This window comes from Rhineura floridana, chromosome 10 (genome assembly GCF_030035675.1).
Source record: "Rhineura floridana isolate rRhiFlo1 chromosome 10, rRhiFlo1.hap2, whole genome shotgun sequence".
Taxonomy (NCBI): Eukaryota; Metazoa; Chordata; class Lepidosauria; order Squamata; family Rhineuridae; genus Rhineura; species Rhineura floridana.
In genome coordinates this window covers 18046678-18065553 of record NC_084489.1, presented here as the reverse complement: position 1 = coordinate 18065553, position 18876 = coordinate 18046678, and the positions used below count along the sequence as shown (strand labels likewise).

The 18876-nt window shown below is 37.6% G+C and overlaps 1 protein-coding gene across 3 annotated transcripts in view; it reads right to left on the bottom strand.

Moving 5' to 3' along the window:
• Positions 1–593: 593 nt before the first annotated feature.
• The window catches only part of UBP1 (upstream binding protein 1), a 44991-nt gene continuing 26708 nt past the window's right edge, over positions 594–18876 (bottom strand). For 2 of the 3 annotated variants that reach the window (XM_061586170.1, XM_061586171.1), the window contains 5 exons: positions 18348–18438; positions 17387–17499; positions 15749–15891; positions 13420–13471; positions 594–2332 (listed from right to left, as the gene is read on the bottom strand). In XM_061586170.1, the coding sequence (XP_061442154.1) occupies positions 2295–2332; positions 13420–13471; positions 15749–15891; positions 17387–17499; positions 18348–18438 (437 nt within the window). In that variant the 3' untranslated portion in view covers positions 594–2294. Of the gene's footprint in view, positions 2333–13419; positions 13472–15748; positions 15892–17386; positions 17500–18055; positions 18190–18347; positions 18439–18876 lie in introns of those variants that run through there. The other variant, XR_009758083.1, reaches the window with a different exon arrangement.

Here is an 18876-nt window from a genome sequence, read left to right as displayed (position 1 = left end):
CCCTTCAGCTAAAGGGTGAAGCCATTTAATTCTGAAAAGGGTATTATTGGAAATACACTGCAACAGCTTGGTATTAATGTTCTTAAACTACTTTACAGCAAGACTATACTACAGTGAGTGCCAATAATGGGGAAATATATTCCTTCTACTGGAATATTCTATAACAGGACATATATGTATGATGCTATCTGTTATGGTAATTTAACTATCAAGAAAAATTCTAATAGGTTGTCAAACAAAACTTTTGATATGTTTGACTCTTAAAAGGTCATGTGTCTATGAAATTCAAAAGGTGAAAATAAAAAGGTACTTGCATCCCTATTTAGATTGGTTTCAATCATTTCAAAATAAAATGGCAGATCAATGAAGGAGGCAATCTTCTATCAGTAGGCCTTTAAAGTTCAACAGATTATATGCATCATCATCACCAACACCTCTTAAAGAGTTATACGGTTAACAGTTCCATAAAATGTAGTTGGGAGGGGGTAGAACATTTCTGTCCAAATAAAAAAAACACGCACTACCACCTGCACTTTTAGTATTAGTTACTAGGTCTTCTAGGTCTTACAAAAGTAAGGAAAAAACTTACAAAATTATTGGAAAATGTTTTTACTGAAATTGAAATGTATACATCTTATTTAAAAACAAAAAGCAATTTGCTGGTGCCATAATTAATCCAAGTGGACCAAACTACTGTACAGCTTTTATAATTTAGTGACTTTTTCAATCAAAGATTCTCCACAGATCAGAAAAATGTGATGACGCATCAAGTCAATTGAAGACACCCAAATATAACTAAACTAAAAATAATTTATAGGCAAGAAAAATACAGTTAAGTATGCTCAGAAACTTCGCTCTCCCTTCCCATCAGTGCAGAATAGTCTCGGTCATGCAGGGATGTGGGAAGGAAGCCCTCATCCTAACTCGGAATGAAACAACTTTATTAAAATAAAGACTTAGCCTATGCATAATTAAAATGGGAATGAAATTAAAACAGTAGTTGACATGCTGCTCTTCCCCCCCATCAAATATTCACTACATTATTTAAGATTTTAGCTATCTGATAAAAGGCCAAGTCCACACACCGTGACGGCAGACCACCTTGCGTTCTTTGTCTGAATCTGCCACAAACCTATATTTAATACATAATCTGTAACAGACGTGCACCTGTCCTTGGATAGCTATCTCCAATCTTCAGGTAATTAAGGACATTTCTGCAGTTCATTAAGATGTGCAACTGCTAATCAAGTATTTGGTTTTATGGAAGAGGCACTGTAACTATGGTCTTTCCACAAGACTCAGAGAAACAAGGAAGTAACAGTTCACACATGGGAGTGATTTAAGGGAAGATACTGGTCTTCAACTAGAGAGAAAAAAGTAATTTGAAAGTTTGTGTTGTTCACTCCTGCCAAAAAACAGTCCCTTGATGACAGTGACATTCCATTTTTCTCCATGAGGAAATCCCAACTCACTACTATTAACAGTATGGTTTGAAAAGCAAACAATGAACAGTGCTTTATAGAAAAACTAAAAAAAAAAAAAGACAATGCATAGGCAGATTCTCTGTAATGAACCTATTACAAAGCAAACTATTGTACCTTCACAGGATTTGTTTTAATCCTCTCAAATAGGTACTAAACATAATGCTCAATTACCATTAATTATGGTTGCTGCATGCTTAATTTTCACCTGGTTAGGACTTTTAGTAAGTCCAACTCTGACATTTACACTTCTTACATTCACGCTTATACACAATTTACACAGAGGATGCTGTTTTGACAGCTTTACTCTCAAGACCCCAAACCTGATTGCTATCATCTTTACTACTTATTTCCACACAAATTACTATGTGCTCTGCTAACATCAAAAAAAATAAAATCAGCATAAAGGTACAAGCGAGTAATAGACAAACTGGCACAGAAAGGTAAATGCCCAGAATAAGTTTACATTCAAACTGGATACAGTGTAATAGGAAAGCAGTGATGCTTCTAGAAACTGCATCTACTGGCCAGAGCTTGCCTTATTTTTTAAAAAGGGCAAACACCTTTTGTTTCCTTTGTTTCCTCCATGCCTGTACATAAGCTGTTAACGGCATTTATACCTCTTATGAGGACATTTGGCTACGGCAGTGGTAAGTTCATCTAAACAGCTCATTAGAAATGTCAACTTGTGTTTTCAATATGAAACATCCTATATGGTGAAGTCAAATCCCTGAAGAGACAATGTTATATGCCATTCTTGAGCATGACTTCATTCTATACTGGAATATCAGTCCATCCATATGTATGGCAACATCACTTCAAAATTATATGGAAACCTTCGCCATTTTCAGCTGCAGAGGAAAAAAATAAGCAATTAAAAAAAGGAGTCATCATTTCAATAAAGTTCACAGAAGCAAATACAAGATTATGTTTTCATTCTGCACTGCAAAGATTGATCTCATCAGTTCTTTCGTCTAAGCCTCAATCCTGGAAACACTCATTCTATAAGATTTAAATACTTTAAAAAACCCATTTTTTTCAAGTGGAATGTTAGTAGTTTTAGTTTCTGAATTTTTACCAAAAGAACCCTGAATTACAATACAGAGACGTAAAATGGTCCTTTGCTCAGAAGCATTAGGCCGCAGCTTAAAAAAGGCTCAACATCTTCAGTTATACAACACATCTAATGGAAAGTATTTTAAATTGAATGTACAAGGCATTTAAATGTACATTTCTTATATAGTATTTTTGTAAGCCTCATGACCCTGCGCAGAAACATAGCGTGACATAATGGGTGTGGCACCCAGCAGAGGGAGCACAGCTGTGGCACCCGTGGCAAGCAGATGTCGCAAGCGAAATGCCTGGTGGTGGCTGGGCCTAGCCTTTGGTGGGTCAGTTGGCTGGTGGAGGGAGGGGGCATGCTGGAGACCCATGTGCAGGGGGGAGATGGCACACTGGAGACCCGTAGGGGAGGTGCGCTGCTGACAGCAGGTGGGGCTGGCGAGTGAAGTCCCTAGTTACTTAAAACAATGTACCACCAAAAATATTCTCGGGCTAAAATGCAGGGATGCCAGTACATGCATGTCAATTATTCATGTGTGTGAGTGGCCAATTCTTCCTTCAAGCAGCAACCCCTTGGATCTTATCATATTCTCCTCCAGAGTGCCCCATGATATGAGAGATGCCCCGGAAGAAAGTGAAAGCCCCCAAACTAAGATTATCTGTATGTGATAGCTGATAATATAAAAGCCAAAACATTACTCATTCCATTATTTTAGATTTATTTTATTATAATTCTGTTCATGACCAAGATGCCAGACTGGTTAGCTACACCACGAAAAATACCAACTCGTTACTTATATGAGGGAGGGAGCGTGTATGGTTTTGTTGTTCCCTTTCTGCCTCAGAGGAAATCCTGAAATGGGTAACTCCTCTCACCCACCTCCAGAAACATAATACATACAAAGCCCTTTTTCCTTTTCTTCCAGGAGTTCCATCCATCTTTGGTCCATCTCTGAGCAAGCAGGGCAGATTGCTGTTTTTTTGGCAACTCTTTTTCATTCTTACCACCTTCCCAGTCTTAAATTGGCTGGACAAGAGGTAATATCCAAATGTCAAGCCAACATCACAAGGAGGAGCTGTATAGGAGCTGTCATACTAAGAGATATCTTGCATGCACAAAATGAATGTTATTTAGTACTTGTAAAGTTCTGCAGATCAAAGCGGTCAAGTGAGCATATATGCAGTAAGATGATTCTTCAAGTAGGCGGGCATCTTTGCTATATTCTTTTTGGCACCTGCTAAAACCTTTTTTGTTTAGGCATGCCTACCCAGATATGTCCCCCTTTAGGATGCACACCTTAATGTGGTGAAGGGGTTTGAGAGTGTTGAAGAAGCTGACAGCAATGCTGTCAGGAGTCTAGTTCAAGAGGCTAGACTCCTAGCAAGGGCACCCATGGCGGAATGGTCAAAGCTGAGACACCAGACTAAGATGCATCCAAACTCAGAGGAAGGCAATGGAAAACCACCTCTGAATACCTCTTACCACGAAAACCCTATGAACAGAGTATCCAAAATGCAACACAAGATAGTGCCGGAAGATGAGACCCCCAGGTCAGAAGGAACTCACCAAGCTACTGGGGAAGAACAAAAGACAAGTACGAGTAGCACTGTGATTAATGACGCAGCTGGGTCAAAGCCGAAAGGAAGCCCAGAGGCTGATGCGCACAGATGTGAAAGGAGAGTCCAGAGTTGTACGACGTACACATTAGGAACATGGAATGTGAGAAGCATGAACCAGGGAAAGTTAGAAATTGTCAAGCAAGAAATGGAGTGTATCAACATTACAATACTTGGCGTGAGTGAATTAAAATGGACTGGAATGGGACATTTTCAATCAGGCAACTACAAAATATTTTATGCAGGAAATGAGAAATCAAGAAGAAACGGGGTTACTTTAATAGTAAGAAGTGATGTAGCAAAAGCAATTAGGAGCTACAATGCAAGGTCTGAGCGAGTAACCTATTAACGGGAAACCTATTAACATAACCATCATCCAAGTCTACGCTCCAACATCAAATGCAGAAGAAGAGGAATTGGAGAGATTTTATGCAGAAGTACAGGAGGAAATTGATCACACACCAAAACAAGATATGATGATAATCATGGGGGACTGGAATGCAAAAGTAGGGAACAGAGAAGAACTAGGAATTGTGGGGAAATGGGGCTTAGGTGACAGAAATGAAGCAGGAGAAAGACTTATTGAATTCTGTGAAGCCAATGATTTGTTTCTTGCCAACACATTTTTTGAGCAACCACAAAGACGACTGTAGACGTGGATGTGACACCCCTTCCCTGGCTCTCCCTGTCAGGTTCCAACCTGCTCGTGGCTACTGCCTGTCACTAGGCACCACCAGGGACTCCACCAGTCCGGACCATCCTTTTTTATGGTTTCCCTCTCCACTCTAGCATAGATCTCAACATATCCCCCTGCTAGGCAGCACTACCAGTCACGTCCTATAACCAGTATTCCCAGAGACTCTGCCTGAGTCTCTCTCAATCATGTTACCTCTGTGACTCCGTGCTTAAGCTGTCCCACTCCCTTTGTATCAATGCAGATAATTCTGGTTTGCTCTGAATACTTGTGGTGTTATTCTCTTCACCGCTGCCACCATTTGTTACCCTTCAGCCTTGGTTATTTACCTCACCCTCCCTTCTGGTCTGTGAAACCCCAGCCAAGGATCAGGCCTTTGGTAAACCAAATTAAGTATTTATTAAATAACACAGACAACAAGATTACTTCATAAGGCACATAAGCATATGGTTTTATCTAATACTAATCCGAACTCCACCCCCCTCCTTCTCCACGCTCTCCTGACAAACACCACCAAACACTTCTCAAACAACTCTCAGAAAACCCCCACACGTCCACACAGATTTACCTGACATCCTTCCATTTATACTCTCAGCCATTTTAAACATTCAGCCAATCATCCAGCATTCTACTGCCCATTCACTCCCCCCTCCTCTTCCATTCCACTTACCATGTATCTTTTATTGAAACAGCACTTACCATATATACACTAATACAGGATCATCACATTGGACATCACCAGATGGTCAATATAGGAATCAAATTGATTATATAATTGGAAACAGAAGATGGAGAAGTTCCATACTTTCTGCAAAAACAAGACCAGGAGCAGACTGTGGTACAGATCATGAACTGATCGTATCGAAAATCAGAGTAAAGCTAAAGAAGAACAACAAAGCAATCTTAATGCCAAAATACAATTTAAATAACATCCCAGAAGAATATAAAGATCAAATAAGGAACAGGTTTGAGGCTTTAAACTTAGTTGACAGAGAACCAGAAGAACCATGGAGTGAAGTCAGAGACATTATCAGGGAAGAATGCAAAAAGACAATACCTCTAGTTAAAAAGAGAGAAAGACCTCAATGGATGACTGAAGAAACTCTTAAAATGGTTAAAGAGAGAAGGAAAGCAAAAGCAAAAGGAGATGGAAACACGGTCAGAACCCTAAATGCAACTATACAATGACTAGTACGTAGGGACAAAGAAAACTATTACAATAGTTATTGTATAGAAATAGAAAAGGACAACAAAATGGGAAGAACAAGAGCCCTATTCCAAAAGATTAGAGAAATGAAAGGGAAATTTAAACCATGAGTAGGGATGTTGAATAATCAACAGGGGAACACACTGACTGACCGAGATGAAGTAAAAGGAAGATGGAAGCAATACACCAAAGAACTCTATAAAAGAGATGACAGGATCACAGATTCATTCACGGAGAAACCATATGATGAATAACCAGAAATTTTAGAATGTGAGGTGAAAGCTGCTCTTAAAATTCTTGGAAGAAACAAATCACCAGGAATGGACAGCATACCAACAGAGTTGCTACAAGTTACTGAGACTGAATCTGTCCAAATTTTGACAAAAATTTGTCAAGAAATATGGAAAACTAAACAATGGCCCACAGACTGGAAGTATTCAATATATATCCCACTTCCAAAGAAAGGGGATCCCAGAGAATGCAGTAATTACCAAACTATTGCCTTAATATCCCATGCAAGTAAAGTAATGCTCAAGATTCTACAACAAAGGCTCTTACCATATATGGAGTGAGAAATGCCAGACGTCCAAGGTGGATTTAGAAAGGGAAGAGGCACCAGAGATCATGTCGCAAACATACATTGGATAATGGAACGGAGCAAGGAATTTCAGAAGAAAATCACCCTGTGCTTTATAGACTACAGCAAAGCCTTTGACTGTGCAGATCATGAAAAACTAGGGAATGATTTAAAAGAAATGGGGGATGCCACAGCATCTGATTGTCCTGATGTGCAACCTATACTCTGGACAAGAGGCTAGGACAGAGGTAAGGACAGAATATGGAGAAACCGATTGGGAACCAAAGGGTGTGAGACAGGGTTGTATTTTATCACCCTATATGTTTAATCTGTACGCAGAACATATCATACGGAAAGCAGGATTGGACCAAGATGAAGGAGGTGTGAACACTGGAGGGAGAAACATCAATAATTTAAGATATGCAGACGATACCATACTCTTAGCAGAAACCAGTAATGATTTGAAACGAATGCTGATGAAAGTTAAAGAGGAAAGCACAAAAGCAGGACTAAAGCTGAATGTCAAGACTAAATTAATGACAACAGAAGATTTATGTTAACTTTACAGTTGACAATGACTTTACAGTTGACACCTTGTCACAGATTATCAATACCTGGGCACAGTCATTAACCAAAATGGAGACAATAGTCAAGAAATCAGAAGAAGGCTAGGACTGGGGAGGGCAGCTGTGAGAGAACTAGAAAAGGTCCTCAAATGCAAAGATGTATCACTGAACACCAAAGTCAGGATCATTCAGACCATGGTATTCCTGATCTCTATGTATGGATGTGAAAGTTGGACAGTGAAAAAGGCGGATAAGAGAAAAATCAACTCATTTGAAATGTGGTGCTGGAGAAGAGCTCTGCCCATACCATGGGCTGCGAAAGAGACCAATAATTGGGTGTTGGAACAAATTAAACCAGAACTATCACTAGAAGCTAAAATGATGAAACTGAGGTTATCATACTTTGGACACATAATGAGAAGACATGATTCACTAGAAAAGACAATAATGCTGGGAAAAACAAAAGGGAATAGAAAAAGAGGAAGGCCAAACAAGAGATGGATTGATTCGATAAAGGAAGCCACAGACCTGAACGTACAAGATCTGAACAGCGTGGTTCATGACATATGCTCTTGGAGGTTGCTGATTCATAGGGTCGCCATAAGTCATAATCGACTTGAAGGCACATAACAACAACAACAACAACTCAGATATGTAATGTGGACACGCATTTTAACAGGCAATTTTTTGTTTTTTATAATGTATATTTTTAACTACTGGTTTTATTTATACTTGGATTTGGTTTTTTTAGGTCAACTTGTTTTTAACTTCTGACTTTTGTTGCACATTTTGATATATATTTCACGTATAATGGCTGAAAGATCCTTTCTGAGCAATCTTGACATTAGCTGTGAGAGTATGTGATTGTTTTCTATGTTTTTAGACTCTTTAATTGTTTTTAAATGCCAAGTGTAGATGATTTTAATAGTTTTAAATATGTTTTAATTGTATTGTTTTATCTCTGTGTGTGTTGCCCTGGGCTCCTTTTGGTGGAAAGGTAGGATAGAAATTTTATGAATAAATAATGAATAAACCCTCCACAGCTTTCCGGATGGGCAGATAATTGATTCTCCAAATGGCCACTGCAACCTAACTTGGGGCTTGCACCCAAGCACATATCCTGCGGCAACACATCGAGAACCAGTATCCACCAGATTCTGGGTGTAAGTCAAGTTTTCCATCACCTACCCCTGACAATATCAGGGTCCCTGGTACCCCTGACAATAAAAGACAGGCCCTTTCTGCATCCTGGATTTTATAGGAATTAGGATGCCCCACTTCCATGGAAAGCACAAAAAGAAATGAGAGTGCTATTGATCTCCCTTAGAGTTGCCCAACCCTTACTGCTGTTGTTCCAGTTCCTAACTCCAGATTAAGTAAGGGTATAACATCATTACTTTCCCAGTGTCATTCACAACTCAACAGCCATTTTAAAGAAATCCTTCTCACAAAATCCTAGTATCCATACAGCCAGGATACTTAGAACCACATCCATACCTCTCCCCACCTACCCCACCCCCTGTGGATAAGGATTCCCTTGCCCACCTCCCAGCAGACTGGATCAAAGGGGAGGCTTCCTTGATATCTCAGAACAGTTTGTGGATGAATAAACTTCCTTTCTCCATGTCTGAAAAAGGAACTGTGATCTGACATTGCTAGTAATGAGCCTCACCTGCACAATTGTACCAGAGGACAAAGTCAAGGGAATCCTGATTTTAGCAAGAACATCCCAACATCTCAAGAGATTCTGAATTCCCTAAAACTTTTTTTTTTTTTTCAATAATTTTTATTCAGATTTTCATAAAACATACAAGACAAAATCATAAAACATTCAAAGACAAAAAACAAAATCAAAAATAGTTAAACAAAAAGAAAAAAAGAAAAGAAGAAAAAAAAAAATAAATAAAAAATAAAGAGTAAAATATTGACTTCCCATTTGTCAAAGATCAAATCAGTTATAAGTCTATAATATATAGCAATCCTGTCTCTTAAGTCATATTATAAAATCACTTTCCTCCAGTAGTTATCTTACTTAATCATCAAATCTCATAAACATTACTTTATTCTTTCCACAAAAAGTCAAAGAGAGGTTTCAATTCTTTAAGAAATATATCTATCAATTTTTTTTTCCAGATAAGCATATCGATTAATCCATCTCATTACTAATTATGATAATCTTATTGTCATAACCATAGTCAAAATAAACATTTCAATTAATCCATCACATCAGAATCTGTTAGGTTCAGTAATTTCAGTAGCCATTGTTCTATTATCTCTATTAGTTCCATTTTCCATCTTCCATCTTCAGTAGTCTTGTTAAGTCCAGTAATTTCAATATCCAATCTTCCATTATCAGTATTCCATAATAATCTTGCTGTCAAAGCCATAGTCATATAATAAGAGTCTGATGGGAATTACCTCTATCCCAAATATTTTCTTGCCATCCATTCTGAATAAGTTGCTGAAATACTGCTGTAAAATCATATCTCTGTTCTTTTTTTCAAAATACACTGGGTCATCTCTTAAAAGTTTTTCCATTGTCACATGGCTGCAGTTAATTCCATAGATTTTCTCTATATTGGGCTCCATCACATCATTCCAGTCCAGAAGATAATCCATGCCATTGATAACTTTATCTCTAGAATCTTCATTAATTTCTTCAGAGATAACATTGAGTTCCAAACAATAGATTTTATTTCTAAAGTCCATAGACTCCAAATCTTGTTCCTGTTCCACGTTTGTTCCAATCTCCGGGATCTCCTCTCTCACAGGGACCCCTATTCCAGTCTCCAGGGTCTCCTCTCTCACAGGGACCCCTATTCCAATCTCCGGGGTCTCCTCTCTCACAGGGACCCCTTCCAGGGTCACCTCTCTCACAGGGACCCTTATATCTTTAATCTCCTGCTTCATTTTACTCAATTCAATTTTCGTTATCTCAATCTCATTCATTATTCTCTGAAACATAGTTATTTCCAGATTCTCAGCCACTTTCTTAATTGCCATTTTAAAAGAAAAATATAGGAAAACCACTTCTTATTTCAGCAACAATTGGGTTAATACTCCAAACTTGGTGACATCACAGTATAAACAGAGCAGACAGCCTTATCTCTCCAATAGTTAAGTAAACAAAATGCAGTTCCCAGGATCGAAGCAATTAATGGCAATCGTCAAGAAACAGATTCGTCAAAATAAAATAGACCAAAAAGAGAGTAGTCTCAAAACAGTATAATATTTTTCAAAATAAAAATCTGGAATAGAAATCCCTCTTCTGTGTGTATCTTTAGAATGCAAATCCAGGACAGCTTTTTGCAACAAAAACAGAGATAAGCTATTAATTAGTGCGTAGCAGAGAGAAGTTACGGCTCCCCAGTGAGATGTCAAAAACCGATCAATCTGGCAAATCTCTTTTAAACAGCAACAATTTAAGTCAAGTAAAAGAAAAATATAGAAAGAAGGGTGCTTGCCTGTTAGTGCGTTCTCTCTTAGAAGATAAGATGAACGTTCGCTTTAACAGATAGAGCTTGCTGTTAAAAATCCGTCCCACCTTCGTCGGCTGGACCTCGTCCCATAAATTAATGAGATCTGGTCGTCCCAACAAAAATAGGCTTTGAGGTTAATCTCTTCGTTTCTCCCTACCCGGGAGAAGTTTAATCAGTCAAAAAAAAAAGAAAAAACTGACTGATATATCTGAATAAGCTTCTTTTGAGGCAGGAGCCCGTCTCAAAAGCAGGCACAGGCTAAGTCACCCTTCTTTTAGGTAAAAACCCTGATTGATCTTCCTGAATAAATTGTTGCAATATTATTTTCAATCTTTCAGCCAAAATCATTGTAAAAATTTTATAGTCATTGTTCAGTAGAGATATTGGCCGATAATTTTTTGTTTTAGTTAAATCTTGGTCCTCTTTAGGTATTAATGTTATATTAGCATTTTTCCAACTATCCGGTATCTTTCCCTCTTGCAAAATAGAATTCATTGTAGACTGTAAAGGTAGCAGGAGTTCTTCCTCCAAACATTTATAATACATTGCAGATAGCCCATCTGGTCCTGGTGCCTTTCCTAATTTAATTTTATTTATAGCTTCAGATATCTCTCTTGACGTAATAGGGCCATTAATAACTTGTCTCTGAAAATCTGTAATTTTAGGCAAATTCTGTTTAAATAAATACTCTTCTATTTTTTCAGATGGAATTTCTTGACACTTATACAATGTTGAGTAATATTGATGAAAAATCTTTTTAATTTTTACATTATCTGTCAACGTCTCATCTCCTTCTTGTATCTTTAAAATGATATTTTTTTTGACGTTCTTTTCTTAATTTATATGCTAACCATTTCCCAGGTTTATTTGCAAATTCAAAAGTCCTTTGTTTAGCAAAATTTAGTTTTCTTTCAATTTCTCTAACTGTCAGCATTGATACTTGCTTCTGTAACATTTTGATTTGATTTACAATAGAAACTTTAGTTGGATTCTTTTTCAATTCTTCCTCTTTTTGTTTTATTTCTTCCAAAATTAATTGCATTTTCTGTTGTTTCTTTTTTTTTAATTCAGAGTTACATTTAATAAGATATCCCCTCATAAATGCCTTACTTGTATCCCAAACAATATTTTCACTTGTTCCTTTATGTAAATTATGTTCAAAAAACTCTTTTAATTTCTTCTTACATTCTTGTACTACTTTGTCATTCTGTAATAAAGATTCATTTAGTCTCCATCTAAATCCAAGATTTTTCTTTTTTAAAGTTAATATTACAGGGTTATGATCCGAAAAAGTTTTTGGTAATATATCCATTTTAAAAGTGTCCTTCGCTAAAATTTTAGACATCCAAATCATATCAATCCTCGAGAATGTTTTGTGTCTTTCTGAAAAATAAGTAAATTCCTTTGCATTATCATTTATATATCTCCAGGTATCCACCAATTCTAAATGTTCCATCAGTTCAAAGCAAATCTTCGGTAATTTACCCTGTGTCTCTTTGATATTTTTTTCAGAAAGCCTATCAATTTTTGGTGAATTCCCTAAAACTTTTAAAGGTTGTATCATTTATTGGTTCCCGTTTCTGGTGCAATCTTTCTCAAAGAAGGAGATGACATCCTCAAAAATCCATGGGGAAAAAGAAATGAGAATGCTCCATAAGGCAGACACGGCCTCAATACATGGACAATTATTTGTGCAACTGCACTCGTGCTCTGGCACTGGAACCATCTAAATAAGACTACACTCACCAGAACTCACAAAGGTGAAAGGAGACCTGTATAAGCTGAACAAGGCTACTGCCTCCATAGTAGATTTCTGCCTAGACTGTATACAATTCTCAGAAAAAGAAATGGCAGATTCTGCAATGGTCTCCAGCTTAAATCTTGGAACATGGATGCTAAGTCAATCTTGTCATTCCTCTCTTTCTAGGGAGCAAATCTCTTAATTTGAAAGTCTCTTCAACAGGCCCGCACAGACATTAAAGAAAAAAGCTATCATCATCTGCTCCGTAGGAGGAGCAACATAATCATATTATTAAGCAATCATCTGATTTCTTCCATATTTACAGGTTTCCTCTCTTTTCCAGGGTTTGTAGACTTCCCAGACTGTTGTACATAAGGAGCCCATCTGCTCTGGGCAAGTAGAACCCGAAACACAAAACACCAGTCTAGTGCCGGCAGAGCTTGGCAACTGAGGGAGCAGTTTACATCATGGGACCAAGTGTACCCCCGTCTTATGGTGGGGTGGGATGGTGCCAACTATTCTTTCACAGGTGGAAGCACTCAGTGGCCAACCATATACTTGCATACTGGAAATAAGTCAGAAATGTTTCGCTGTAGCACAAACCAACTGCAACTTCATATATCATTCTCCTCTGAAGAGAAAAAACTTTCACAGCATGCCCAACGTGACTTTCAGCAGCTATTGGACCAAACTGCTTTTGAAATGCAGAATTCAAAATCCACTTTGAGGGCTCAGTGGGCTGGTAGAAGGGAATATTAATAAAATATTTCTTACAAATGCTATAAAGTCTCCAGATTACAACCAATCATCTCCGGCATAACATTTCATTACGAACATAGAAGCAACCCCCCCCCCCAAAAAAAACCCAGGCAATATGGTGTAGTTAAAATCCTGGAAGTTCTTCCTTTGTAATAACAAAGGTCGTTATTTCAGAATAACCTTGGCTATCACACATCATATTCAGCACTGCATTTTGTCAATTATTACTAGCATACCTTTTATTGTGGTAACTAAGAAGCAGCTTTCATCTTCAAAATTTTGAACCATCTAGGAAGAAATACAATTAAATACAACTACTTGCTGACAACATGCACAGCAACATACCATAGTTTCATGGAACACACAAAAAAATTGCCAGGAGAGCCAAACTGTTTCCACAAGCTGAGCCTGATTCTTCCCCCTCCTCATTTCAAATTTGTTGCTCTAGTGAAAAAGTGCAGTGTTTCCTATAATTCTTGTACAGTGTAAAAAAATATATATAATGCTACTTCATGTCAACAAGATGTGGCATTGATGTGGCTATAAATGGGTGTCTTGGGCTTTATATATACATAAAGAACCCACTCATTATTAAAAATAATCCCATAATAATAAAGTCACATTAAGTCAAATTTGTTAGAAACCATTGGTCATCACAAAAATACAGAAGTACATTTTAGCATACGTGGTCCCCCACACTGGAGACCCCATCTTGTACAATGAAATTCTGTCTGATCTGTTGAGTTGCTAAGGCAAATGTAGAACCTTATATGTAGTGTATTTGTCCCCATCCATCAACAACCAACATATTTTTCCCCTATTATTCAAAAAGGTAACTCTCTGGAGAATTTGAGAAATCTGTCTTTAGAAGAATAATACAAGGAGCAGTACAAAAGATTTTCCACCTCTCCTTTGCCAGTATTCTGGTATATCTTCCTTTCAAATATGCTGTGGGCATACTTTGAAATTTCAAAGCTGTAAATGCCTTCCTCAATGCATCAATTGTTAAATTTAAAAAAACCTGGAAGACATAGATTTCACATAAGATGGTGAGAACTGTGTAGTTTGGAGATAACATCAAACTAACAAGGTCCCACTTTTTATTTTTAAATATACTGCTTTGCAACTATAGGAATAGTAACCTCCAGGGTATCAACAATCAGTCCATATTTGATAAGGGTTTTGCATGTTTTGGACCAGCTTTGTACAGATTAGAAATCTGCGCCACATACATTTTTGGGGAACCTTGTAATTTCAACTAGTACCAAAGCAAGGAAACAAAAACTCTGAATGACATGGGGGGGGCAACGTCAAATATCATGGCAACAGGAGTGCTATGTGGAGGTTCAAGAGTGACTTCAGAAAGAAGCATTGAATGGTTTCTAATTTGACATAACTTCCCAAGCATCACGTTACATATTATGCATCACACACATATATGTGGAAAAACCTGACAACATAGAGTGGGGCAGCAACTATAAGTGACATGTCCATGGGACAATCTTGAATCCTAACCTTTGACCTGGGGTGCAAGGTACAGGTCATCATGAATCTTCATGATTTTCATATGGGACGCCAACTAAATCATAGAACACTTTGAGCATGCAGTGACCTACGATTTGATGGTGGTTTTGAGGGAATCTAGGCTTTTGTGCATTGGCAGATCTGCAAAGTGTCAGATCCATGATTTTTATGGTTTAGTCAATGAAGACAGATGTGATCGTGATTTGACAGTGGTGTGTGTTGGTAATGCTCTTTCCATTTCTTTTTCACTTCTATGTGCTTTTCAAAGCTCAGGTTGATAGCCCAGGTACGAAAATGAGTCTAAAAACACACAGAGCTGAAAAAGTGGGGGAAAACAACTTTCTTCCCACTTCTTCCTCCAGCACTCAGTACTTTGTTTCGGGGGGGGGGGGATGGGGAAGATAACCACACTTAACATCTCGAGACAAAGGGGACAGTGAGCAGGGGGAGCACAAAGGCTTTGCTGGCACCAAAAGCAACCTTCAAGAGTGCCACAAGCAGGAAACCAAAGCCAACAGGAACCAATCTTTTGGATTTTATTTTAATTTCAATTGGTTGATGGTGTTGGCTCCTCCTGCTGTTGCGGTATTGGATCATCACTTAAGAAACAGGGACCCTGCCCTAAAATGTTGAGGTTTCCTATGAGATTTAGAATCCTCGGTGATCAGGGTTCTAAATCACGTGGGTAGCCTTAAACATGCCACACACTTCCTGCTTTGGAAGTGATGACCCATAACAGCAATGGCAGGAGGAGCTCAGCAACTTTAGAGACGAGGCTAAACACACAGTCATATTACTCCTTTCATCATGCTTACCCCTTCCATGTGAGTAATACAGGAAAAGGGCTGCACTCACATATTAAAGCACCTTAGAATTCCTTACCATCAGCAATACTTTTTATGTTAGAATTTGTATCCCCGATTTTACATTTGTTCATCCTTGGCTATAGCAGCAACCATGCCACCAAAGCAACTCTGAGTGAGTTCTAATTAATAATTCAGATGTTAATTAAAAAAAACTAGATGGAAAAATATAATTTACCTGGTCACTGACAAGGATATGGATGCCAGTAGGACCCTGTCTGTAAACCTGGTTGATCTGATGCAAAGGAATATTGAATACCAAAGCAAGTTTGCGTGTGACTTCTGAGGCAGCCATTTCTTCCAAGTAGATTGCATGATAAACTAAAATAAATATATATTTTAAGTACTCTGTTCCAAAACACAGACTTTCTGTCTTTTCTTTGTGAAAGTTATTGGAATCTTTATTTTAAAAAACGCTATAATGTCATTCAGCCACATACACACAAAGTAATAGTAGTATGGTGTGGGCTATCAGAAATGAAGTTACCTGCAGTTCAGATCTGCGACAGTCTCTAGAGACTTCTTTCCTATGTTCTCTGCTCTCCAACTCAAGGGCAGGTGTCTCAGTCTATCAATCTGGTTTAGCACAATCTCAACCTTGGTACCAGCTGCCTAAAACAGGGTCTAGAATCCTAATCCATCAACCATTCTCTTCCATAACATCCTGGAACTGGAACCAAGCCAAGACAAAATGTAGTCCTTCTAGTGTTCCAGATGAATTCCAAGTAGCAATAGGCACAACTTTCACCCCATACAATGTCTCTAAGGGATGGTACATCATTATGCATCATCCCTCAAAGGGGTATTTCCAGCTGCATTTCACAGCACATAGCAGCTGCTGTAGTCTCAAGCTGTTCCAAGCACCTAGATCCTGTTTAATAAAACAAGGAAATGCATGTAGCCTTTGGACCACCTTCTAAAGGTGTTGTGTACATACCTTTAAACAATAAATAAATCTGCATATGTTGTTTGAAACTGGTCAGAATGGACTTTATAATGGTCATGTGCAAAACTTGTACAGACCAAACTGAGTTTATCTGCTCACTCTTTCATATATTGTTTTGTACCTGTTAGAAGTTTCATTTCATTGCTACTAGTTCACATCAAGTGCCTCAAGATGACTGCACAATTTTAGCTTTTCCTCTACAGTATTTGAAATTTCCAGTTTTGTTATCTGTGCATTTGAGTAGTAGAATGCCCTTTACCTAGCTCATTAATGAGTATATTAAACAGCACCAGACCAAGGGCCCCTTACGGAACCCTGCTACACTTTTCAGATCAATGCAGATCCTACCCACTCAACCACCACTTGTGAGCAGCAGTTCCATGTCAAGCTAGTTTATTTTTATTTTTTAAAAAAGGTTGTCTCATGGGCCCAGCTAAAAACCTGTGCACATGTCTAGTCTGTGTCAACTTTGAATCTCTGGTTTACTAATTAACCTACCTTGATAAAGGGGACAACCACAACAGATTTGGCATGATTTGTTTTTAGCATGTCAAATGTTAAGTGAAGCAGTATCTTTTTTTCCATTCTAGGTGCTTGGATATTGTTTATGTACTCCAATATTTTGTCCATGAAGTGTTTCCAGATATAACACCAACTCTTTTTGTTATAGAAGTTCCAATAATTCTGTCCATTATAGACTATTCACATCAGCACAGTAAAATTCAAATTATATTTGTTCCAAACAAATACCCAAAGAACCTTTAAGTTCTGTGGCTTACTACAAAGCCCAAAGATGGCTGTAAGTGATGAATAAATTGCATTCCTTCAATATAGATTTCATATTAAAATAAGTTTTTGACAGTCACATACCATATATTGCACCATTCCTGCTCTCTCCACTGCCTGAGTCTTGCTGCCTTTCCAGTTGTAGGCTTCTTGATTGCTCTTGGCATACATAGATTGTTAGACGTGGCCTAACAGACCTAGAATGTAAAGAATTTAATTAATTATGTTTAGTATACGCTGACATTGTTTTAATTTTTAATATTTTTAACTTTTTATATGTTTTATATTGATACATGTCTTGTACTTTGCTATTTCTTGTCTTGTGAACCGCACAGAGAGCTTCGGCTATGGGGCGGTCTATAAGTTTAATGAAATAAATAAATAAATAAATAAAGACAAAAAAATAAATACCCCTGTACATAATGGATCGTCATTTTATTTTGTTATTTTAACACTATTCTTTATTTCTTTACAATCTATTTCAAATCTGAGGCAAACTACCAAAGATTGTTTAGTCTGATGACTAATCTCAGAACCACTGAGATTGTCTGATGGTGAATTAATCTTCAAATTTAAATTAAAGCAATTAGGACACTGGTGTATGGTGCAATTTTGGAATACAACTACTTGAGTAGCAGAAGTAACAGCAAGTTAACATCATCTATTATGCCAGCTTAATTCATACTTAGAAATCTGCAATTGTTAATATTTAGTAGCCACGACCTCAAGAACTTTAGGTTGGTTATAGCTCACCTAAATGAGAAGATTTGTCTCTTGGCAACAAACCCATCCGTCTTCAAGAAATCAGTACTGCCCAACTGCATTGCTACCAGTCTTACAGTCTACCTTTGAGCTCATCAGTGCCTGCATCATATCTGTGGCCTGCCCTGAAGGTGTACAACAAAACATTCTTCTTTTGAGCACAGTACTTCCAACTCCTGCATGAGCTCACACAGGCATATGCCAATCTCCCAATCCCTCTAGTCTAAGACAGACTTTCTTATACAACTGATACAAGCAGAGATGACATAAGGATAATATTTACCTTGATTTAAGTGCATTGTACAGCCGAATTCCATCAGCTGGACCACAGATTTGTACCAGATCTTCTCTCGTAAGCTTCAATAAATCAGCACCTACAAAAATAAGACAAAATAGCATCTAGATAGTATATATATCAGAATGCAAAGTCTAGCTGTTGGAAAGCAATGCTGTGCAGGGATCAATCACACATTTGGCAACATTTTATTTATTTATTTTATATCTTGCCCCCTTCTCCCAGTAGGAGCCCAGCGAGGCAAACAAAAGCACTAAAAACACTTTAAAACATCATAAAAACAGACTTCAAAATATATTAAAATACAACCATTAAAAACGTATTAAAACAAAACATCTTTAAAAACATTTTTTAAAAAGCTTTAAAAAAGGTTTAAAAATATATCAAAATGTTAAAAATTTGTTAAAAAACTTTTCTGCACAAGTTACCAGTTACGCTTGCTGGCTTTAAGGCATGCTAAGCAAAACTAAGCTCCCTTGGATTCCTGTTAACATTCCTTCCATTTTAAATGTGAATA